Here is a 25,041-nt window from a genome sequence, read left to right as displayed (position 1 = left end):
GGACATTAAAAGCCACGAGATTTCTCATTTGGTGTTGTCTCTTTTGGGGAGGAAGTTTTGGAAAGATTGGCTTGCGATCTTTCTCTTCTTCTTCCTCAAGAGAAAACCAAATATTTCATCTATGAGTTTTCCAATTAATATCTTTTGAAAACTGCTTTTGAAACCCGAAATTCTAGCTACTTAAATCATCTTTCATTTATATCTAGGTCAGATTCAAGATTGATTTCTTCAAGAGTATGGTTTCTTGAAGAAATTGGTCTTTCTCCTTTGAATCCAAATTGGTTTCGGTTTGTGTTGGAGCTTGCAAGCTAGTGCCATGGGATGAACGAGCTGGAGAAGGAGCTGCCATTGCCATGAAGGAGAGCTTCAAGCTTTGCTAAGTTGGAGAAGAAGATTGCACAAAGGAGGTATAACTCATCTTCCTAAATAGACCTAGGAATTTCTTGAGCTCGCTAATGTTCTTTGTAAGAATCTTTTTCTACTTAGTGGATTGCCTGGTCGGTTGATGACCCCCAGTTTTTCCCAATGGTGGGTTTCAGGTGAACAAATTCTGGTTTGCATATCTGTAAATTTTCTGGGTTTGTGTTCTTGATAGTTGACTAGTCATCTGGGTTCTCGTGGTTGACTAGTCATCTTTATCTGTTGTTTGATGTTTACATGATGATGATGATTTCACACACTTTCACCATAGTTACTAGCACAGGATGCCTAGATTGTGGGTCCTTTGAGTGCCTAGGTTGTCACTAGTAATCTTCTAGGGTTGCAACATTGTGGCATGCTCTGTGTTCTCTTGATTGTGATTGTTCATGACTAGCATGACTAGTCATATGTATTTGGTCAAGGTTTAAAGTGTGTGAAGATTGCTGTGTTGTTGTGTCTTGTTTGTGTGATTAAATTTACCCCTCGTCACCTAAGTACCATTTTCATCATATGGGCATGATTTTGATGAAAAGAAAATCCCAACCAAAGCCAGGCCAATTCAAATGAATGATAGGCTGATGGAAATTTGTAAATCTGAAATACAAGATTTATTAAATAAGAAGTTAATAAGGAAAAGCTCATCTCCTTGGAGATGTTCCACTTTTTATGTTGAAAATGTAGTTGAATTAGAAAGAGCAGTACTAAGATTGGTGATAAATTACAAACCTCTAAATAAAGCCTTGAAATGGGTTAGATATCCGATACCTAATAAGAATGATCTTTTGGATAGACTAAATAAGGCAGTCAATTTTTTCAAAATTCGACATGAGATCAGGATATTGGCAAATCCAGATCGTAGAAAATGACAGGTACAAAACAGCTTTTAATGTCCCCTTTGGACATTATGAATGGAACGTTCTACCTTTTGGATTGAAAAATGCTCCTTCTGAATTTCAAAATATTATGAATGATATATTTAATCCATACACTGCTTTCACCATTGTTTATATTGATGATGTTTTAGTCTATTCTAATTCTTTGGAACAGCACTTTAAACATCTGAATATTTTCTTGAAAGTTGTGAAACATGCATGATTAGTAGTGTCGGCAAAGAAAATGAAACTATTTTCTTCAAAAGTTCACTTTTTGGGACATAATATTAATAAGGGACTAATAGTTCCGATTGATCGAGCAATATCCATTTGCTAATAAGTTCCCTGATAAAATTAGGGACAAGTAACAGTTACAAAGGTTCTTAGGAAGTCTCAATTACATAAAAGATTTTTATAAAGACCTAGCTCATGATTCAAAATTATTATATCAAAGGTTGAAAAAGAACCTAGTTCCTTGGTCTGATGAACACACTAAAGCTGTTAGGAGATTGAAAGTAAAAGTCAAAGAACTTTCTTGTTTAGCTTTAGCCAACCCAGAAGCCTTTAAAATTGTAGAAACCGATGCTTCAGAAGTAGGATATGGGGGAATCTTAAAACAGAAAGTTGATAACTCAGAATAATTTGTTAGGTTCACCTCTGGAGTCTGGAAACTAGCTCAAAAGAACTATTCTACTGCTAAGAAAGAAATGCTAGTCATCGTCCATGCTATCTCTAAATTTGAAAGTGATTTTTTAAATAAGAAATTTTTAATAAGAGTGGATTGCAAGGCTGCCAAAGACATTTTGTTTAAGGATGTTAAAAATCTAGCATCTAAACAAATTTTTGCAAGATGGCAAAGAATTCTTTCTGCTTTCGATTTTGATATTGAATTTATAAAAGGTGAAACTAATGCACTCCCGACTTTTTAACTCAATAATTTTTGCAGGGTGAGAACCAGAAGTTCAAGCCAGATGACTCCAAGTAAGAGCTCCTCAGCTCTTATCAAGTCATCCCCTAATAATCCAAAGCCTTTGATGACTTCTTCTCCATACAATAAGGGTAAGGAGAAGCAGATCGCTGAAAATCCTTTTCGTGAGTATATGAATATGTCGGTTGCAATCATTGAAATGAATGATTTAGATAAACACCCAAATTTTCTGGCTGAAAAATATTTAAGGGATAATCTTCCTCCCTTGAATAAGCCTCGAATTTTCTATGAAACTTTTTACTTGAAACTAAGTCTGTTAACATCGTCCATCGTCATAGGGGAAATGCTAACACCATAGCATTTTCTAAACTTCAAATTTTAAATGTCATTTCCCTGGAAGAATGGGGCCCTAGTCCTGAAAGGGCCAAAAGATTTATTCATTCTAAAATTAGCCATGTTCTTATAATTTCTGGGATTATAAAAAGGCATGGGAATATGTGTTATGTTTTCAAAATCAAAATTATTCCCATACTTGGTTTATCCAGTTCAAGCTTAGAGCTCTGAAAGAACTCCCTAATTGGTTCAAGAGCTTTTTTCTGATTTGGGGTCTTACTTTGGAATACCTTCCTCCTGAAATTAAGGAATCTTTTCAAATGAAATTTTGTAAATGGAATAAAAACCATCCTGATCAAAGGACCTTATTCATGGGGTTCATGATAATATATGAACTACCATAGATATTAAAATGGGAGTATGTTATTTCGGAGGATGTTGATGAAGAATGGGCTTATATTCCTAATCTAGTCCGAAGTATCTTAATCAGATGGTGGGATAAATTCACTAGGGATCACCTGGCTCCCACCAAGATCGTCCTAACTCTTATCCCATCTCCCGATTCTGCTGCTGCTCAGCCTTTGGTCACTTCTTCTGATTTAGGTGTTTCCAAAAGGTTACAACTGTTGATAGATCAGCCAGGATCATCATCCTCTAAAGAAGACTTGAAAAAGAAAGTCCTCGAGATTCTTGATCTGGACGACGAATCTATGGCCTCGGCATCTACCACCCAACGTAAAGATGATGTAGACCCCTTTGCCAATGAAAACATACTGGACAATTTCCATTTAGAGCTTTATGGTGGGCCTCGGTAATTTTCTGTCTGATATAAAGACAACTTGTAAAAACTGTAATTTTATGCTTTCCTATAGTTTTGTTCGGTTAAAGCAAGATTCTCCTGCTTTAACTCAGATTTCTCTCTTGTAAAAGTGTGTTTTTCCTTTTTTGGCTGTTTGTTGGAAAATTTAGCGAAGATTCTCAAAGTGAAGATGTCACTCTACTGTAGGCTGCTTTGTGATTTCTTGTCTTTATTTGACACGACAACAGCCCCGAGGCTTTAAAAGGAGGACCTCTCCACAGTTGCAGGGCACCAAAAAAATCATCGCCTCCATAAATGAACTTTGTACTTTTGAGTGTTTTGAGTGCTTGACTGTCTGAGTGTTTTTATTCCAAGTGCTGCTTCTACGAAGCTTCTGTTAAGCACTACTACTCTTCTGCCTTTATGTAAGTTTGCTAAATATTAATGTTATCGTTTATATCATTTTTAGTTTCATTATAGTCTTATCCCTGGTTTTGGCTTTGCATGTTTGAATTTCTGATAATTATCTTATTTATTCTCTACATCTCTACACTACCTTCCACGCATAAATTAAAGCAAAAAATCGATTAAAAACTTGCTCTATATATATATATATATACACACACACACCTTCGTGTATAGTCATAATAACGCACTTAACCAAAAGGACCAAAATCAAAATCCAATTAATCTAACATGAGCTTAGTATTAAAAAAATAACAAAAAAATAGTCTTATCAAAGAATGGAAATTCTAAATGAATAGTCAAACTGATCTTCTTCGTGGAACATGAATTCAAAGTCTTTCTAATCTATGCCGGAGAATAGAACCAAGGTGTGTGCAAGACGACATTTGGGAACAATATAAAAGCACATGGGGTCACAAATGAATGCCAAACTTAAAACAAATTGATTAGCTTAGCAAATTTCAGCCAGACAGGTTGTTTACAGTTAGCTAGCTAGGGCCCTCTTTGAGACTTTGTTTGAGGGTTCAGCAGAAGCACCCATTGAACCACTTTATCGTGACTCTGGTTCCCAGTACGATTATCTTTTGGTTCCCAACACATAACATGCAAAAATTTTATGGCAACAACAAATGCTGGATGTACAAAGTGTCGTACATCCTTTTAATTAGTCCTCTTGTTTGCCCTGTGTCTTGAATAAACCATCAACATGGGAGGTGTGGCTCCCATCACATGCATGTAATCCATACAAATGGTGCTCAAACTAGTAACTTTTTTCGTTTTGTATTTATAAATTTTAAGGCACTTAATTGTTAAATGCTTTGGTTCTATCCAAATATGGATAAAGCAACGAACTGAATTATGTGGCCAAGCCCAATTGGGGTTTGTCGAGCTATGTCCACTAGAATCTGTGGCGGAGTAAGGAATTTTTAGAGGGTTTCAAACTGTTGAAGATTGGCTCACCATAGGATGCAGTAGGAAGAAGAAAGCGACCGTAGCAAGGTGTTGCAGCGAAGGAGAAAAGTCGGGAGATCAGTCGGTTTTGACAGAGAGCAGCGAAGTCGTGAATTTCTCCAAGCGACCGGTCGGTTGCGTGAATAATATTGAATGTGTTTTGGCGTTTTTGGGGTGCTTAACTTGGTTTTCCTATTATTTTTTATTGTTTTCTAGCTTAATTTAATAGGGTTTTAGTTTCCTATTCCTAGTTAATTTGTAGCAAAAATTCCTATACATTATAAATAGGACTTTTAGGGGCTAGGTTAATGACAAGGGAATTCAAGGGTGTTTTCAAGGGCATCTCAAGGGTTTGGGCAAAGGGTGAGAGAAAAGAGAGCTAGGATTCTTGTGAGAGTTAAGGGGGTTCAAGTTGTAACCATAGTTGTTATTACATAACTAGTGAATTTCTCAGGTGGATCACTAAGAGGACGTAGGCACGAGGTCAAACCTCTATAAATATTTGTGTTCTTGTGTGTTTGTTTTCTCATTTCGATGTACGTGTGCTTTTTCTCAAAGGAGTTTGTGTGTATGTCGTTGCATAGTCCACCAACGACAAGGTCTTGGAATGTTTCCGCCTAACACCCAAACCTTCATGTTTCAAACAACTCCCCATGCCACTGGAGCAAGTAAGTGATAGGAATTAGGAGTTAGAGCCAAAACTGTAAAACAGTTTTGGATAGTTAGTTAGCCACGTGTCAAGTGTTAGTTGGGGAATCTGTTACAATTACTGTTGTATCCTTGAAGGTGGCTTTATTACCAATTTGGGGAGCCATTGTACGTATTGTTGAGAAATATACAGAAAACATTCTTTGGGTTCCCTCTGTTCTTGGTTAATGTCTAAGGTTGAAAGATAGAGTCCTATCATTGGTATCAGGCCATTGATCCTCTAAGCTGTTCCTTTAGTATATGACCCGTGCTCGAGTTCGTACTCGTGCGTTAACAATGGACGCTCGTGTTGCTGCGCTGGAAACCTCTAATTCCAAAAACCAAGTCATTTTGGAAACAATTCAGCGTCTTCTTGAGGATAAGTTCGCTTCCATCGACAAACGCCTCGATTCAATTGATTCTCGTCGTGAGGGTTTTGCTCAGCCATTCCCGCCTCCATCGATGACGACGACGGTGACGGCTCTCGTGGCGCGAGAGAGGGATCACCGAGGAAGGAAAGGGTTTTTCTTCTGAGAATCGGATGCCCTTTGTCAAGATCGAATTTCCCAGATTCAGCGATGGGGATGATCCAATTGAATGGATTTACAAGGCGGAGCAGTATTTTGATTACTTTTCGGTGCCTTCTGAGAAAAAGGTAAAAATGGTTTCTTTCCATCTGGATAGTGAGGCTCTGCAATGGTATAAATGGGAGGAATGTGCTTCTTCTTTGTCCAAATGGGAAGATTTTACCAGGGCATTTTGCAGAGAATTTGGCTCTCATGGGTTTGAGGATTTTGCAGAGTCACTCTTTAAGCTTCGTCAAACAGGTCCCTTAAAGGATTATATTGCTGAGTTTCGACGATTGGCAACTCGAATCCGTGATCTTAGTCCTATTTTTCGATTGAGCTGTTTCGTTGGAGGATTAAAGGAAGAACTCAAGCATGATGTCAAGCTGCTTCGTCCTGCTACAGTTCATGAGGCCATGAATTTTGCTCACGAAGTGGAGGCTAAACTTCAGAAGTTGAGGTATGCACATTCTGCTGGAAATTTTAAGTCAAGATTGCCTTTTTTACCCATTCAAAATGATTTAGTTCCTGCTAAAAATGAAGTTGCTCCTAGGAAGGATATGCCTGTCAAGAAATTAACCCCAGAAGAAATCCAATATAAACGGCAGAATAATCTTTGTTTTTATTGTGATGAAAAATTTGTGAGGGGTCATAAGTGTGCAAGGAAACAAATCTTGTTGTTGGATATGGGTTATAATAGTTCTGAAGAAGAGGAAATAGTTCATGAATTACAACAGATTGAACAAGTGGCTGAGGTAACTGCTTGTTGTATCACAGCTTGTGCTTTGTATGGTACTCCGGCTCCTCTTGCTATTAAGACTATGAAACTCACTGCTGTAATTAAAAACTGTCCGGTTGTGGTATTGTTAGACTCTGGAAGTTCTCATAATTTCATCGATCTTGGCATGGTTAAGAAGTTGGGTTGGAAGTTAGATCAGTCTCATATTTGTGATGTCATGATAGCTGATGGTGGACAAGTTCAGAGTAAGGGTTGTTGTGCTGCGGTTCCTTTAGCCATCGGGACTTATGTATATACCTCTGATATGTTTGCTTTGCCATTGGGAGGCTGTGACATTGTGCTTGGGGTTCAGTGGTTGAGAACTCTTGGTCCAATCTTGTGGGACTTTGAGAGATTAACTATGAAGTTTTGGCATGGGAATGAGCAAATCTGTTTGTCCAGTTCTAAGCCTCAGCCTCCACAGCCTATTTCTTGTCAACAAATGGACAAGTTGTTGCATTCATGTTGTTATAGTGTGATTCTTTGTGCTGTAGAATGTGAAAATATGGCCAAACCCGCAGATGATTTATCCTCACCACAACAGCATGAATTGCAAGCCTTATTGGATTCTTTTTCTGCTGTCTTTGGCACCCCAACTACACTACCTCTTGTGAGAGAACATGATCATCGGATCCCACTAATTTCTGGTTGTAAACCACCAAGCATTAGACCATATGCTTATGGACCACTTCAAAAGTCAGAGATTGAAAAGTGTGTCAAGGAGCTGCTGGACTCTGGATTTATACGAAACAGTCATAGCCCTTTTTCTTCTCCTGTTTTGTTGGTCAAGAAGAAGGATAGCACATGGAGAATGTGCATGGATTACAGACAGTTAAACGAGTTCACTATAAAAGATAAGTATCCTAATTCCACTTATTGATGATCTGTTGGATGAATTGCATGGGGCAAAGTATTTTTCCAAATTGGACTTGAGGAGTGGCTATCATCAGATCAGAGTTCATCCAGAAGATATTGAAAAAACAGCTTTTCGGGCTCACGAGGGACATTATGAATTCCTTGTTATGCCCTTCGGTTTGACAAATGCTCCTGCCACATTTCAAGGTTTGATGAATGAGATTTTTCGGAATTGTTTACGGAAGTTTGTCTTGGTATTTTTTGATGATATTCTTGTTTACAGTACTTCATGGTCAGATCATTTGAGGCATTTACATACTGTTTTGGAAATTTTAAAGCATCATCAACTTTTTGTCAAGATGTCCAAGTGTGCCTTTGGAGTTTCTACTATTGAATATTTGGGTCACATCGTCTCTAGGCAAGGAGTTTCAGCTGATCCTTCCAAATTAAATGCAGTGGCTGACTGGCCTGTACCTACTTCTGTTAAAAGTTTGAGAGGATTTTTGGGTCTCACAGGTTATTATTGGAAATTTATTCCTCACTATGGTAGGGAAAGTTTCCCTTTGACTCAGTTAACTAAGAAGGATGGATTTTTGTGGACTCCCGAGGCTACTGCTGCCTTTCACAGGCTCAAGGAACTCATGTTATCTCCTAGGGTGCTCGCCTTGCCAGATTTTACAAAACCTTTTATCATTGAGAGTGATGCTTCTGGATCTAGTATAGGAGCTGTGTTACAGCAGGAAGGCAGCCTATTGCTTTTACCAGCAAGACTCTTGGTCCTAGAAACCAAGCCCTTTCCACTTACGAGAGGGAAATGATGGCAATTGTTCATGCCATCAAGAAGTGGCATCATTACTTACAAGGAAGACACTTTATCATTAAGACAGATCACCATAGTCTTAAATATTTTCTCAATCATAAGGCTCACACTCCTTTTCAGCAAAAATGGGTCACCAAGCTTTTGGGCTATGATTATGAGATACACTATAGGCAAGGGAGTGATAATAAAGCAGCTGATGCTTTGTCTAGATTTCCTATCAGTCACAGCTCTTCTACTGACCAAGTTCAAGTCTTTGCCATGGACAACTTGCCCATGGGAACTGATGTTTCTGGGCAGTATATTGAGAATTTGGCAATTACATATCCTTATCACAGTTGGATGGATGATTTACGACGGTACAATGAGGGTGATCCTTGGATTCTTAGTAAAAAACATGAAGTTCTAGCTGTTGCTGGTCTTACACAATCCCCTCATGCATCATCTCTTTCTACAACAAATCAATTACTCAAGTTTCACATTGACAATGGTCTCCTTAAATATAACTCCAGAATAGTCCTCAGTCCTGATTCGATTTGGAAGCCCAAAGTTTTTGCTGCTCATCACTCAGTTCCAACGGCTGGTCATGCTGGGTTCTTGAAGACTTATCAAAGACTTTCTCGGAGTTTTTATTGGCCAGGTATGAAACATGATGTGCAAAAAATGGTAGCTGAATGCCACATCTATCAACAACATAAGTATGAAACTGTGACTCCTGCTGGATTATTGCAACCCTTGCCTATACCGGATAAGGTGTGGACTGATATCTCAATGGATTTTATTGTTGGCTTACCCCCTTGCCAAGGGAAATCTGTCATTTTTGTAGTAGTTGATCGTCTGAGCAAGTATGCCCATTTCATTGCTTTATCCCATCCTTATTCAGCTGCTACCATTGCTCAGCTCTTTGTGGACCATGTGTTTAAGTTACATGGTATGCCTAGCTCCATTGTTTGCGACAGGGATCCAGTATTTGTTAGTGATTTCTGGAAAGAATTCTTCAAATTGCATGATGTAGCTTTACGGATGAGCTCTGGTTATCATCCCCATTGATGGCCAAACAAGTGGTTAATCGGTGTTTGGAGACCTATTTGAGGTGCTTTGCTGCTGCTCAGCCCAAAAAATGGTTGCTTTGGTTATCTTGGGCAGAATTTAGCTATAATACAGCCTATCATACATCAACCAAGTTAACCCCATTTGAAGTTGTTTATGGTCAGCCCCCACCCAGGGTTACACCATATGAGCCAAGCACTACCAGATTTGCCAATGTTGATGAAGCTTGGCTGCCAGAGACAGAGTGTTGACCTTGCTGAAATCTAATCTCCTTATGGCACAGACTCGAATGAAGACTCAAGCTGATAAACATCGCTCTGAAAGGGAATTTCAGGTTGGGGATATGGTGTATTTGCGTTTGGTACCTTACCGGTTACAGTCCTTGGCTGCTCACTCATACCACAAACTTTTGCCCAAATTTTATGGCCCTTATGAGATACTGGAGAAGTTGGGACCAGTGGCTTACAAACTCCAATTGCCTACTGGTTGTAAGATCCACCCTGTATTTCATGTTTCTTGTTTGAAGAAGCATTTGGGAACTCACGTGACTCCTTCGTTAACATTACCTCGGATTACTGAAGATGGTATTGTGCAAGATGAGCCACTGGCTATTTTGGAAAGGAAGTTAGTCAAACGTGGTAATGCTGCGGGGGTGGATGTCCTAGTACATTGGAAGGGTCACACACCAGAGGATGCCACGTGGGAGGACTACCATGGCCTCTGCGATTTCCAGAATTCATTGCCCATTGCAATTCAGATGAATCATGTTGCAATTGCTGTAGCAACTCTGTTTTTTGTTCTAATTAAGTTTTCAATGCTTGTAAACTTAGCTTCAAAGGGGGGGTAATGATAGGAATTAGGAGTTAGAGCCAAAACTGTAAAACAGTTTTGGATAGTTAGTTAGCCACGTGTCAAGTGTTAGTTGGGGAATCTATTACAATTACTATTGTATCCTTGAAGGTGGCTTTATTACCAATTTGGGGAGCCATTGTACGTATTGTTGAGAAATATACAGAAAACATTCTTTGGGTTCCCTCTGTTCTTGGTTAATGTCAAAGGTTGAAAGATAGAGTCCTATCAGTAAGCTTCTTGTATAACTTTTGTATAACAATGGTATTTAATTACTTACAGCAGAATAAATATTATAAATAAAAAACCCTAACACTTTTTTTTTTCTCCAGTCATCAATCTCCCTTTTCTTTCCCAGTCGTTTTCATCTCTCCTCTCGTTCTCCTCTTCGTCTTCTTCTCCCCTCTACTCTCCTTCTCTGTCTCGATTTGGAGATTTCATCACCTCGCAACAGTGCCTCACCGCATCACCATTTGTTCGGTCAACACATGGTGGCCACCAGCAGAATGGCAAATTCGGACCTCTCCAAAAGATTTTTCGATGAGTGGAGGTGCAGATCCTCTTTGCGCCTCTGTGGCTCAGCCATTGACTAGAACATGCTACACTAACGATAAAAAGTCTATTTAGTGTATCCACAAAAAAACTATACCATCCTACATGAGAGAGGTTATACCAACCCTAATATATTGGTTCATATGTTTGGCTCTGACTACATGTTGTTCCAAGAGAGGTTCACATAAGTTTTCCTTGTCCTCAACATTTCATCCAATTTTTTTTTAAATCAATAAAAATAAAAATAATGAAAAAATTGAAGAAAAAGAGAACAAAAACAAAAATGAAAACCCTATCCCCACCCACAAACCTAGGCCTATTTGTGCCTCCCTTCTCCTCTGTTTTCTTCCCCCATAACCAAACCACCACTTTCCCCACCTGCTTCCCCTCCTTCCATTGTCGCCGCCTCCCTTTTCTGACTCATGAGGCAAAAATTGAGAGAGAGAGAGAGAGGAGGTGGAGGGGGTGGGCGCCCACCATTTGTTTATTAAAATGATTTTTTCATTTTATATTTCATATTATTTTATTTTATATTATTTAATTATTTTTAGCATATGAAATGACCAATTTGTCCTCATATTTAACGGCAAATTAGATGAAATGTTGACGATATTAACAAAAAAAAAAAAGAAGATCATATCCTTAATTTTCTTTATTAAAAAAATAAGATAAGGGGTTAATTGAAAGTTAGGTAACCAGTTAGACCGAATCAAACTGTACCGCTCAACGATGGATTAAATGGTCACAGTTTGGAGGTAAAATTGATCCAAACCAGACCACACCACTTCATTATTCTTGGCATGTGGCAGTGAGAATTACAATACAGTAAAAGATGACATGTGTTCAAAATTGGTGATTAAATTTTGCATACGTATCATCTTTAATTAAAATGTGCCGTACTGTCACATCATATGCAACGGGGATAACACTATTTTGCTATCTCTAGTCAACAATACAATAACACATAAAAAAATTATCCCGCGTATCATTCCACTCGTCGTATGAAAGTCTCTCTCCATAAATAGTCGCACATACTCTCTTCCTAGCAAAGCATTGTTTGTGACACCTTTGCAAATTGAAAGCCTCTTGGTTATTTTTATAATTACAGCTAGTATATATATGTTCACATATCCATTTACCATCATGCCATCATACGGATCAATGCATGCACACAGGCAATTATATTCATACATATACTAACACAAATAGGTACATAATTCTAGCCAGCAGCCATAATTATGTATGTAACATGCATGCACCATGATTCACTAGTACTCATGCATACATGCATGATGAATGGCATGAATAATGATCATATATGTTGCAAAACATACTCCCATGTTTCACGATACAGCCATGTATCCCAGCCCCTTCTTTAAAATAAGACCCCAACAATCAGCAAGAAATTAGGCAAGCACAACCATAATCAAGGAAATCACATGACCTGTCCCAAGTCACAAGATCAAACGGTGAAGATCCGATCCCACCATATCACCAAGCACCAACAGCCTTAGGATCTGTCCCATATCCACCTTATGGTGCCGGCCTTTATTAGTGTTTGTAGGGAGCACATATTCCCCACTTCTGCCTCTCATGTGACCGACCAACTAAGCCCTAGTTGACCTGTCATTGCTCCCACCATGTCCTCTCTAAACTTCTCCATCCTAATATAAGAACTTGCTTTTAGTCATTTAAAAACTGTACACACAAAAACCCCAATCTCCCACCAATCAACAGTTGATCAAGAAAAAAGCAAAGCAACACAAACAAAATTACTTAAAACTATCAAAACCCAAATGGCCAAAGAAGGTTTAGGGCTTGAAATCACAGAGCTGAGGCTGGGGCTCTCCAGTGGTCCAAGATTGGTGGACAAAAACGAGAAGAAAAGGGTTTTTTCAGAGATTGCTGGCGGAGATGGACATAATAATAGCACATCCGGTGATGACGACCGGAAAAGCGAAACGAAGAACCAAGTTGTGGGGTGGCCTCCGGTGTGTTCTTACCGGAGGAAGATTAATAGCTTAAATGAGACGTCCAAAATGTACGTCAAGGTTAGCATGGATGGAGCTCCCTTTCTTCGTAAAATTGACTTGAGCATACACAACCAGTACGCAGATCTTGCTGTGGCATTGGAGAAGCTATTTGGTTGTTTTGGCATCGGTGAGTAGTAATATTCTGCACAATTGAATTTAAATTGGTCTTTACTGTTTAAAGTTTTAAATGTTAAGCTCTTATAGCATGAAACTAAACTTACACATATATAAATTTTATGGGAAAACATTCATGGGACGTTTGGTATCCTATTCAAATAGCGAACTCAAAAACTTAGATTTTTCTTTTAAAAAAAAAGTTCTTAAATCTATTTTTAAGATTCAAAAACTTCTTTGGTATGCAACTTGAAAACTGTTTTCAAATTTTAAAAATTTGAGAACTAGTCGGTTGTTAAAAAAAAACTGAAAAAACATATATATTTTTTGTTTTTAATAGTTGGGGTGTTTTTTTTAGTTGTTCTTGAGTTTTAGTTTTTAAAAATAGGACTACTAAACAGGTTTTCATTGTTTTGCACTCAAATTCTGTTTTTGAGTTTGAAAAGTTGGATTCAAATTGAATACCAAACAGGCTCTAAGATATTTATATGAAGAAAATCAAAATACTTAGAAGTAACGCTATTTTAATTTTTTTTTTATACCACGCTTTTGTATATATATAATCAAATATGTCAAATGAGTTGTGCTCTGAAAAAATAAATGTGGTAAAAGAAGCTGATTTCTTCAATTTTAGAATAATAAAAAATATGGACAATACGTCCCTTCTTACCTTCTATTGTGGCTCAACCACAAAGTGACATGTGTCCTCTATTTTTTAATTGTCAAAACAGTTTTTTTTTCCTTCCACTTTTACTGAGCCCCTATTCTTTTACCAAAACAAAAAAAACAAAAATCCCAAATTTTTTTTTTTATTTTTCTCAACCTTTTAAAAATAATAATAATTTTCTTTCCTCAGTCAAAATTAAGTCTTTGTGGCCCTTTGTTTTTTTGTTTTGGTAAAAAGCTAAGGTTTCAATAAAAGTTATAAAAAAAATTCGCTTTGATAATTCGGAAAAAGAGGACATATGTCACTTTGTGATTGAGCCATAATATAACGTAAGGAGGAGTTCCTCGTTATGGGTAAGGAGGAAAATATTGTCCAAAAAATATTACATGAACACATAAAGCATCACAAATTCAAAAAGAAAAACAACTAAAGAAAATGGTATTAAAATTTTGTGTATGCGTTGACAGGCTCGGTGTTGAAGGATGCAGAAAACTGCGAATTTGCTCCTATTTATGAAGACAAAGATGGAGACTGGATGCTAGTGGGAGACGTCCCTTGGGAGTAAGTGTTTCAAACCAAGCTTCTTTACTACTTTTGATCCCACGTATGTGCACTAAAATTCTAGTTAGACATATGGAAATGAATTCTTTATCTGTTTTGACATTGCTCAATTTTAAATTTTTTATAAAAGTCTAACGAACAAGCAGAGGTGTTAGATGGCCGAGATGCAAAAGTTCAGATACCTTCGAGAAGAGAAAAATCTCTCCCTAACCCAAATTGACACGAGTCAATTGATGACCTAATTGAGTCAAGTCTCCATGTTGACTAAGCGAAAGACTCTTAAAAAATTTATAAAGGGAGAGACTAAACACCTTTCATGTTAAATTAAGTAGTGCAGACATGTTAGTTAGAGCAAACCGCCTCGATCCGAGTTCGAATTCCCCTCTTTATAATTTAGATTATATTAAAATAAATTATCACTTGTATAAAATTAGGATTGGCCTAAAACTGTATACATCTGAATTGGCGTATAATGTTCATCTAATAATGAGATCTTTACTAATTGTATGACAAATCATCAATTTGTTCTTAGAGGGTCAAAATTGGTTGCTAATTAGTCGTAAAGTGTAAAGGGTTAATTAACACAAGTCCACAAATCCGGCACTAATTAGGCATGCATGCTATTAATTTTGTCGATTTGATAAAGATATAAGGGACATAGAATTATATTAGTGTCCTTCCATAGTTTCTCACATTATTGGAATATCTTACGTTGGACCCATAGCCATACTACCGACACAAGCATTTCATATAATGATGTCGGGGACAATAATACCAAAATGTCCTTTGACACCATACCGCATAGTCATGGCAGTGCATTATTTTGAGGAGAGAATAAAAGGTACTTTCATTTTACCACATTTCCAAAGTCAAAAAATTGTACCACATACCAATTGGAGAAAAGAAAAAGGGAAGAAAAAAAACACATATGAAGCATATGTAGTTTATATATAATTATATGATATGACTGTTCATGGTTTATCTTAAGACCTTGTACTTGATCATGAATGAGTAAGTTGTAGCATTTGCTCCAACAACAACAAAAAGTCGTGAAAGTGTTTATTGTTACTTAAATATAAATAAAAAATGATTTAGATCCCAATAGTTTCCTTAACTTTTAACACCTTCACAAAATTAAGGCTCGTGATATTATAGGGTCACGCGGAACTCACATCATGATCATGAGAGTCTATAGCATCATTCATTTTGTTTTTGCATCATGATAATTCAACATTTATTTACCTACAGCCCTGGATCTCTCCACCCATAACTAATCGATTTTGAATTAGAGGATCTTATTTGAATTATATCAAATTGGTATAAACCAAAACAAAAAATTGAAGTAAATAATCCAATAACTTATATTTGTCATTTGCAGGATGTTTACTGAGTCATGCAAGAGGCTGAGGATCATGAAGAGATCGGATGCCAAGGGATTTGGACTGCAGCCCAAGGGCTTCCTCAAGGCAACTATGAAAGATGATCCTATATAATCTCTTCCCAGAAGAAGTCAAAAATGGAGATCGATTTGACTGCATTTGATTTCCTCATGTCATGATATGCATGCTTTTTTTTTCTTTCTTTCTTCATATAATCAGTAGTTAATTGCTGGCTTTAAGCAGAAAGCTCTTGTTTTAATTACAAACGTGAAACTTTGATGTTAAGATTGGTATAAGGCACTAGAAATTAAGGGGAGATCATTTTCCTCCACCTTCATCATTTCCTTCATATATGTGTTTAAAACGACAGTTCATTCCATTGTATTATTTTACTATTTTCTTGGTGCTTCAGTTTAATGATGAATTCTAGTTCTCGCTCAAATATGTTAATGTTAAGCACATAAACTTTTCTCTGTTCCTTCCTTTCAAGAATCCATACACAACCTCGGATACTAACCTGAGATACAACTATTCTGATAAATTGTAGTACAATCTTCCTCACTAGTCATGCATAAACCAGTGTGGCTGCTTGTGAGGGGACCTTGCTATATATATGTGTTAAGTTAGTTTCCCATCCATCAAAGAAAAGCCCAACTATTCTAACACAAGTAATTAACCGTCCAAGCTTAACAACATAGGAATCCAAAACATCTATAGGACATATATTCCACCTCCCATGTAGTAACGAGCACACAATTACCTTTCTTATTAATATATCACGAGTTTACCTATGAGCAGCACAGAACAGGCCCATATGCTAATGAATCGAGTCTAAAACCAAACATATCCCTTCTTTATTGTTGATCATTTAATTACTTTCATTAGTAATTAAACATGACTAGGGAGTGGCAATGAGTCGTATCGTCGGGTTCGAGTCGTTTTAGGTTAGGTCCAAAATAGGTAACCTGTTTAACAAATTATTGAACATGTCACATGTTTAACAAGTAATCTGTACACAAAACCTAATCAAAACCCTTTTTTAGTACAATCAATAGTCTAAATTACAGGAGAAGGGGTTTCTCACACACACTACCATTACTGTGTTATGGGGGTTCAAACCTGATATTACTAATATGCAAGTCAAGACCATTTTCCACTAGACTAGACCTCATCATTGGCTATTCAAAAAAAAAAATTAAGTTAAAAAGTTGGGTAGAATTTTCATTTGGGTGGGTTTAAATCCACTACCTTAGTAGGGGTCATGGTGGAATAGAGTAGAACAGATCAATATATGCACGTCACATATTTATTATTATTAATAATAATTTAAAATTAAACAATAAACGGGTTACGTAGGTCATTTTGTGGGTTGGCGGGTTGACTGAAAATCCAATTGTTTATTAAATATGTCATGATGGGTTTATTCAAATTTGATCTGAATTTAACTTGAATTTGACTCACAATTTTAATCGTGCGGATTAATCACCTAATTTTCTGTGCAGATTTCGAGTCGTTTAACGGGTTATGTTGGAAATTGTCACCCTTAGTAATGACCGTATACCGCAGATTTTGACTACATTGTCTGTTAATCACAGCTCTGATGAGACTTGTGAAATCAAAAAGGAGTGGACCAAAGTGTCTGCTGCGGTAGGGTTATTCGTTTGAAAAGGAAGGCAAGGGAACAAGAAAAATGATGTAACTGCGCACTGCTGTTATATTATTCATTTGAAATTAAGGGTAAAGTTAATCACTTTTTACACGGTTTAGAATGGCTGGTGGTTTTTGTAAACGGCATTAAAGTAAATCCATTATCCCCCAAAGAGAGACCTTTTCAGCTTAATTTTAGAGCATTTGCATCTATTTGTCATAGTAAAAGGCAAGATGAGGCAATGGCTGTTACTATTCATGTGAATAGTACTTGCTCTTGCATTAGTTTTTCACTCATTGCCATGGCAACCCAAGGATAACCACTATTGACATGAGATATGAGGAGAAGAATTTGTATAGAATTTTGGTGTGAGAAGTGAAGAATATGGCTAGGTATTTATTATACATAAAAATTATGAAATTTTTGGTATTTTTTCCTTCTTTTTTTCATTTTTTTTTTGTTATTTATTTAAATTGTCTAATGATGTTAGCATTAGGTTTGCTTGCCCAAGCAAGTCTTGTCTTCAGTGGGGGGGCTCTTGCCAGGGTTGGGGCTTCCCGTTGGAAGTGCTTTCAGAGGCTAAATAGAACTTGATCAATTTATCAAAGAAAATGAGGGTCTTGCCAAAAAAAGAAAAAAAGAAAATGAGGGTTCAAATAGAAGCACCCTTGTACTTAATCAAACAATGTGCTTATGTTCATAGGCGTGGGTTAAGCAAGTTGGCCAATAAGTTAAAATCTATATTAAAGAGTGAAACATAAAAAAAGAAGAGTAGTGATTTCCCCACTCCTTTTTCTCCTATTTTATCCACTTACACTCCTTTTTTATAACTAAAAAAGGAGTGTAAGTGGATAAAATAGGAGTGGGGAAATCATTGCCCTAAAAGAATCCCTATTTTCCCTTGATAAAATAATAAAAATTATTTTCAAATACTTATAATTAGAAGTATTTATGCTAGATATGAACCAATTAACATTTGGTTTAGTTAGAGCATTTCTAAGGGAAGAGGCAAAAGAGTAGGTAAACCTCATTTGCCTTGCCACATCAGCATTTTTATTCTCCAAGGGAAGGGGCAAATGGATAGGCAAAATATATTTACTCTCTCCAACAAGGCAATATTGCCTATTTTAAAGTGAAGAGATATATTAGGCCCCACTTACTTTTTATAATAAAATATCATCTCCACTCTCTCACCTACTTTCTATAAAATATAATAATGAATGTACAATATAAAAATAAATACTATAATAATGGTTTGTAGACTTGCATTGTCTAGTCCTTTGGAGTGACCAACTTTTTTCATGAGGCAAATGGATAGGCAACATGCCACCTAGGTTGTTATAGTACAATTTTGCCTATTTCATTTACTTCTTCCCTTGTTATGTTCCACTCACACTAATGCGCTATATCATCAGGAATTTGAATTTAATACCGTACTTTAACGAAATCAACAAACTTGTCAGCTAAATCTAGGAGACATGCTAAACATCAAATTTTCTCATCTCTTGACTTTAAACTACATAGAAAATTAACAAGTGGAGAACTTCTAGAGAAAAAAAGTCATGTTCTCGTATTCTTTGCATGCATATACATTAATTGTGTGATTCTTAGGCACATGATTAGTGCATAGCATAATTCCAGGTACAGAATCTTTTTGGTCTCATCTGCATTCACACATGTCCCGATAGTTTGGTGCATATGTAGCATTTACTATTTATAATATAAATCCAACATTTAATCTTAATTTAGATATTATCATTCTAATCCATAGATATTATCAATGAGATCCATAACATTGTTTTGGGTCAAGTTGCCCCCCTATCTTAATTTATCTTCATTCGAAAAATTTAATCAACCCCCCATGATCCTAAGCAAATTTTGCAGATTATGCATGAATTTTTCTGACTTCTAACTCTACAAATCTGCCTTCCTCGAATTTAGCCTCAGATGACTCAAAACAAAGACTATGATTTGGTACATTGTATAAGGTCCAATATTTATGGCATGTTTACTTATCAGTAATAGGTATCAGAATCATTCATGTTCCTTTTTTCTCATGTGTTTACTAACACATGGTTATTAATAAAATGATTCTAATTCTTTACTTCTCCTACACTTACTTACACATATGAAATAAAATAAAAAAATTATGAGAATTCCATGGTAAAATCTATAATCAAATACCGTAGTTGATCCGATTCCAATTACTTATTCCCAAATTCTTAATTTGTAAACTAATATCAATTCTAAATTCTGATCACCTCATTTCAGTTCTTCTCACTGAGTTAGATTCTGAAAAACGTCGTATTGGGGTATCTTCTCGACCATCATATTGTAAATATCATCATTTTACAGGGGCTAAATTGTCATCTAATGGGGATGGAAGAATTTGAACCACCCAACTTTGGATTCTTGAGAATGATAGGAAATTACCAATTCCTTGCGAAAGAATCTGTCTTATAAAAATTAAGAAAGTTCTAGTATTGGGTGAAACATATGAGATTGTTTTTGTTTTTGTTTTTGTTTTTTGGGCCAAATTAGAAAGGGGGAGGGGAGAAAACTCATACACACGAAACCACTTGGGAACACACTAAAAATATGGGCCAATTCAACTAATTAACACCCCATTGATGGTGAAACATATGAGATTAGTGGCTTTTTTCTTTGTCAGCTTCCAAATGTATTTTATCTACACTAGTCTCTCCATTCACAGAAGAGTTATTTTCACAAAACCCTTTTTCATTAGTATATATAGAATAGATAATACCTAATTTTCATGATGACAAGGCATATATGTACATATACCAATTGATGTATGCCCTACCACATACGTGTTTGCCCCTTTGGCTAACCATATAAAGAAGCTATCTAGCTGTTTCAAAGCAGCTCCATGTGAATGAGGTATTGCTATCATGGAGAGCATGAAAATCAAAAATTTCATAATAAGAAATAGGGGTCCACTAAGTGGTATCTCTTGCTACATCTGCTGCCTACCTTCTACTTGGGGACATGAACTTTCGACATTGCTGGCTCCATTTCAACAAAGACAATTCAATACAGATGGGTTTCTTTGGAAAAATCAAATTGGATAGACAAGTTGAGATGCCCCACTATAACGAGAGAACTTCTTTAGGCATGCACTTTCTTCTTCTTTTTCTCCCTTTCATCATTTGGTCGACTGCAATTGTATAGTATTCTGCATTATTTTTTTAAATTCTGCTACTCATTGATTTTTTTCAACAAAAAAATTCTTGTAGCGGGTATGATACTCCATACAAGATTTAATGATTAAACTGTCAAATATCTTCAACATTAATTCATATTAGAAAACGAGATGCTCAGCAACAAATTATCGATCTAACAAAACAAATTTCATGAGACATGAATATTGTAATACCATAAGATATTGACTATATAATTAGAGTGGCGCTATTTCCACCAACGTCCTATTTCGCTACCCAACGTATCTTCTCACTCACCATATAAATTTGAAAAAACACAATCATCTCTTTCCATCCACCATTATTCCTAAAATACTCTTTAATTATTCATTCAAGTAAATTCTCTTTGCTAATTATTAGTAATTGAGATATGGAGAGAATCAAGTTGTGTTTGACGGACTGGATATATATATATATATATATATATTTTAGTCTAATATTTCGATTTTATGGACCTTTTAGTTTTCTTTTTCTTTTTATCAAATGATAAAATAGGTGAGTTACATGAATTGAGGTTTTTTTCCTAAGTTTATAGAAGTCATTTTACAACCGCGTAGTTGTGGTTGTGGTTTTAAAAAGAGTGCCAATTAATTTTTTTTAAGTCCTTTTCTTTTTAAACAATATAGGGGTGGTTGTTGATTTAAATATTAGGTTGGTAGTTTTTATTAAATAAAATTGTTAGTGGAAATATTAAGTGCAAGTCAAACAGTTGGGCAATTTCTTTATTATTTGAAATAAAATGAATAAATAAATGGATTATACCAGAAAGGGAAGGCCAGACAGGAGGCCCGGAGATCCCGGTATGAGCAAACCGATTATCAACTGTAAACCGCGGGCGGAAACCTGTGGAACTGCACACGTGTCGGCTATCGACAAGCAAACACGTTCACATGAAAAATGTTAGGTGGGTCCCAGAGCTCTAAACTCTCGAGTTTAAGTCATTTTGGGGCCCCACATGGAAAGTTCCACAAAGTTGACCTGTAGACAAGAACCACGGCATGTGGGTCCCGCTTGGCCCCACGCGGGCATTGATGGCTGCCCTTTCCTCTCTCTTCACGGCTTCTTCATCTTCTAGTAGATTAGCAGGTCTTGTTTGTGTTCTACAGAGGAAGGAGCAGAGAGATTTCTTTTGAGCAGCAAAAATATTTCGTGTCTATGCTAATTAGAAAAAACAAAAATATAAATAATAAAATATTGGAAGCCTTTTGAATTTGAAATTTTATAGGAATTTCAATGCATGGGAATGTTTGCAAAGCACCGGCCAAAATTAAAAGAATCTATCAAATGAATTGTAACCAATATCAAACCAAAGATTCCATAGTTATATAGGTTTATGTGATTTTCTACTTATTTGGAAAATATTATTTTTAGGTTTTATTTAGAAACTTTTAATTAGAAATGAGCAAGAATTTACGGATCAATCGATAGATTGTAGACGCTGATGGTGAGAATAATTTTTTCTTAAACTTTTTTTTTCCCTTCTTCGTTTAGGCATTCACCCACTGTTTAATATTTTGATGTAACACTTGTCCGGTTCGTTGCACTGCCTTTTATATTATTAAAAGCAGGTACTGCACAAGCAAGGAAAGCGTGATCCAAAACATGGCAACTAGAACTAGGATGACACAAATCTACTAAAAATATGTCGAAACTGCACAACATTAAAACGTTAACAAATAAATCTGATGTGTCGACCATGGAACAAGCCCCCAGTTTGGAATCCCCCCTTCCACCGAAAATTGACGAATACCTTTATTAGAGCCAAAAGCAATAAGTTGATACACAAGTGTCTCTTTGATTGAAAATAAAGAAAAAAAACCAAGCATTTGATTTTTTTTTTTCCAATCCACACACACAAGAGAGACTTTGTAAAGGCAATCTTGATTTTAAGTAGGTTGCTTGGTTTTTCTTTCTTGTCACTAACTTACATTATATGACAAAAATAGGTTTTATTTTATAATGGTAATGGTATTTTTCATGCTAATGTTGAAAACCACAAAACATATTTAGCTAGGTCTAGGCTTTTATTATGATAATCGATTCATTCAATGAATTGGAACACATCAAATACCTTAGTAAACTACTAAGCGCATATATATTAAATAGACCAAAAAGCGTTTCTATGGGGAATCACTTTTCAAATAATCACTTCAAGTGGTTCTAATAAATGATTTTATGGAGAAGCACATAGGCGGTACTTATTCTCATAATCACTTAAAATCACTTACAGTAATTATATGGAGAATTACATGGAGATGGTTTCGCAGGAAGCGATTCTGACCTATTCAGAATCACTTTCAAACAAACTTTAAACCCTAGCAAAACAAATATTTTACTATGAATTATTTACCGCCGGTTACACATTTATACTGCTTAGTAGCCATTGGTATTGTATATTATATGAATTAGCAGTATTAAAAAATAAATAAAATAAAATAAAATAAACTAAACAATAAATAATAAAAATTGACCAGGTCGGAATTGGACCGACAGGGGGGCCCCAAGCTTTCAGCTTCATTCAAGCATAGAAATCACAACCCACACGCTTCCGTCACACACTAATACCACCAACATGGACGAATCACAGCCGCTCTTTCCGAGCCACGTGTCATCTACCCACTGGCCGAATCATTTTGCCGGCCACATTCTCTCCCCCTCAACATTATATATAAGCTGCTATGCACGCAGAGTCGGCTAAAGTTGTTGGTCCATCAAATTTCCAAGCAAAGCATTCGAAACATGTCACCGGAAAATGAGCAGCAGACGCCGGCCGGCTTGAACTACGACGATACCAAGTTGACCTTGGGGTTGCCTGGCTCGGGGTCTAAGCGTGGATTTTCAGAGACCATTGATCTTAGTCTTGGGAGCTCAAGCTCATCGTCGTCAAGATCAGGGGTTGAATGTTGTGATCAAGATTGTGCTGATGGTGATGGGGCCAAAACTCATAAGCCTCCAGCAGCAAAGTAAGACTGCCCACATGATTTTTTTTATTTTTTATTTTTGCTTAACTAAGTGAGAATTGAAATGGGTTTTCTTTAACCTTTGAGTTTACAATGTGTTTGATGAAATTATAATTATATGAAAACTGAAGTTTGATGGTCAACATGTTTTTTTTTTTTTAGTAAAATTATATGAAATTTGAAGTGGGGTTTCCTTAGTTTTCATGGTCCTCATTTTTTTTGGGTACAATTACAAGAAAACTGAAATGGGTTTTCTTTGATTTTTAAGTTTACAATGTGTTTGATGGAAGTTCTGTGTGAATATTTCAGGTCACAAGTGGTGGGGTGGCCGCCAGTGAGAGTGGCAAGGAAGAACTTGATGAAGACTTGCAAGTACGTGAAAGTGGCAGTAGATGGAGCTCCATATCTGCGCAAAGTGGATCTTGAGATGTACAATAGCTATCAGCAGCTGTTGGGTGCTCTTGAGGACATGTTCTCCTTCTTGACCATCCGTATGTATCTTATCTCATCATATCTCTTCTAGATTTGATTTTCTTTGTAAAAAGTTAAAAACCTATGTCATAATTTTCATGTCAGGAGTTAATGGTTGATGTTTACTGTTGATGCAGGTAATTATTTGAATGAGAGAAAGCTCATGGACCCTGCAAATGGAGTGGAGTATGTACCAACTTATGAGGACAGAGATGGGGATTGGATGCTTGTAGGAGATGTACCATGGAAGTAAGATTTCAAATAAATCCTAACCATGTCTCCCCGCAATGTTATTAGACTGTGAATTAAGACCGTACACCCAAATGTTAATGGTTCTTATTCATAATCTGACAACAGATTGTATGAGAAAATTTTCGGCCAAATATATATGCCTAGGGATTTTAATTTTTCTTTGTTTTACTAGATCGTGCATATTTACTTAACATCAATCCTTTATTTTTTGTCTTTGAACAGAATGTTCGTGGAATCATGCAAGCGGCTCCGGTTGATGAAAAGCTCTGAGGCAGTTGGATTAGCTCCAAGGACACCTCCAAAATCCACAAGCACGAGTTGAAAGACATGCCTTCAACATATGATAAAGAGACTGAATGAATGAATGAAAAAAATATATGCATGTACAGAGGCTTTTTCTTGTTGGTTGGGAGGTTTTGATTAGATAGAAAAGTTGACAAGAATAAGAGATCGATCTGTGATTCTCTATAAGTTGCATTTTTCCATTTTGGTATTGAATGCACTTGATGTTGTAGGCTTTTTCTCCCCATTTTTGGGTTCATCACAGTTTTTCTTGGATTCCATACTTGGATATACACAGTAAGTTTGATGTATGATAAGACCAATTTTTCTTTCTGCATATTCAGTTTTGATTGCTTTCAGATGCCATATATATTCTTCAATTCCCATTCTTTGCTGTTTTATTTTTTTTTTTGTTTTTTGTTTTTTTGTTTTTTTTTTTTCGTAAATGAGAAAAACATCTAGATACAATCAACAATTAGAGGTCATATCTCATATCCATCGGTTTGACAACTGGGATATAATTAGATTTGA

The 25,041-nt window shown here is 36.3% G+C and overlaps 4 protein-coding genes across 4 annotated transcripts; all 4 read left to right on the top strand.

The window, feature by feature from the left end:
* Positions 1-5,996: 5,996 nt before the first annotated feature.
* LOC148917884 (uncharacterized) lies at positions 5,997-8,472 on the top strand. The gene is made up of 2 exons (XM_089050434.1): positions 5,997-7,657; positions 7,938-8,472. The coding sequence occupies exons 1-2, from the start codon at positions 5,997-5,999 to the stop codon at positions 8,470-8,472; spliced, it is 2,196 nt and encodes a 731-aa protein (XP_088906560.1).
* A 1,323-nt stretch (positions 8,473-9,795) lies between these two features.
* Positions 9,796-10,368, top strand: LOC148917883 (uncharacterized). The gene has a single exon (XM_089050432.1). It carries the CDS (start codon positions 9,796-9,798, stop codon positions 10,366-10,368), a length of 573 nt encoding a protein of 190 aa, XP_088906558.1.
* Positions 10,369-12,610: 2,242 nt separating this feature from the next.
* Positions 12,611-16,118, top strand: IAA19 (indole-3-acetic acid inducible 19). The gene is made up of 3 exons (XM_008230387.2): positions 12,611-13,082; positions 14,204-14,297; positions 15,676-16,118. Exons 1-3 carry the CDS (start codon positions 12,719-12,721, stop codon positions 15,788-15,790), a joined length of 573 nt encoding a protein of 190 aa, XP_008228609.1. The 5' UTR covers positions 12,611-12,718; the 3' UTR covers positions 15,791-16,118.
* A 7,115-nt stretch (positions 16,119-23,233) lies between these two features.
* IAA15 (indole-3-acetic acid inducible 15) lies at positions 23,234-24,847 on the top strand. Its single transcript, XM_008230388.2, has 4 exons — positions 23,234-23,508; positions 23,815-23,996; positions 24,114-24,225; positions 24,451-24,847. Exons 1-4 carry the CDS (start codon positions 23,285-23,287, stop codon positions 24,548-24,550), a joined length of 618 nt encoding a protein of 205 aa, XP_008228610.2. The 5' UTR covers positions 23,234-23,284; the 3' UTR covers positions 24,551-24,847.
* The last annotated feature ends 194 nt before the right edge of the window (positions 24,848-25,041 follow it).

This window comes from Prunus mume, linkage group LG4, assembly GCF_029339155.1.
Source record: "Prunus mume cultivar Tortuosa linkage group LG4, ASM2933915v1, whole genome shotgun sequence".
Classification (NCBI taxonomy): Eukaryota; Viridiplantae; Streptophyta; class Magnoliopsida; order Rosales; family Rosaceae; genus Prunus; species Prunus mume.
Note: the sequence above shows the minus strand (reverse complement) of the source record. Positions and strands in the feature narration are given on the sequence as shown.

Bases quoted from the DNA above. Each gene is read 5' to 3' on its own strand.
- LOC148917884 (XM_089050434.1), top strand. From the start codon at position 5,997: ATGCCCTTTGTCAAGATCGAATTTCCCAGATTCAGCGATGGGGATGAT. The intron at 7,658-7,937 runs GTATCCTAATTC...TCTTGTTTACAG, and splicing joins GAGTTCACTATAAAAGATAA to TACTTCATGGTCAGATCATT.
- LOC148917883 (XM_089050432.1), top strand. From the start codon at position 9,796: ATGGCACAGACTCGAATGAAGACTCAAGCTGATAAACATCGCTCTGAA.
- IAA19 (XM_008230387.2), top strand. From the start codon at position 12,719: ATGGCCAAAGAAGGTTTAGGGCTTGAAATCACAGAGCTGAGGCTGGGG. The intron at 13,083-14,203 runs GTGAGTAGTAAT...ATGCGTTGACAG, and splicing joins ATTTGGTTGTTTTGGCATCG to GCTCGGTGTTGAAGGATGCA. The intron at 14,298-15,675 runs GTAAGTGTTTCA...TGTCATTTGCAG, and splicing joins GTGGGAGACGTCCCTTGGGA to GATGTTTACTGAGTCATGCA.
- IAA15 (XM_008230388.2), top strand. From the start codon at position 23,285: ATGTCACCGGAAAATGAGCAGCAGACGCCGGCCGGCTTGAACTACGAC. The intron at 23,509-23,814 runs GTAAGACTGCCC...TGAATATTTCAG, and splicing joins CATAAGCCTCCAGCAGCAAA to GTCACAAGTGGTGGGGTGGC. The intron at 24,226-24,450 runs GTAAGATTTCAA...GTCTTTGAACAG, and splicing joins GTAGGAGATGTACCATGGAA to AATGTTCGTGGAATCATGCA.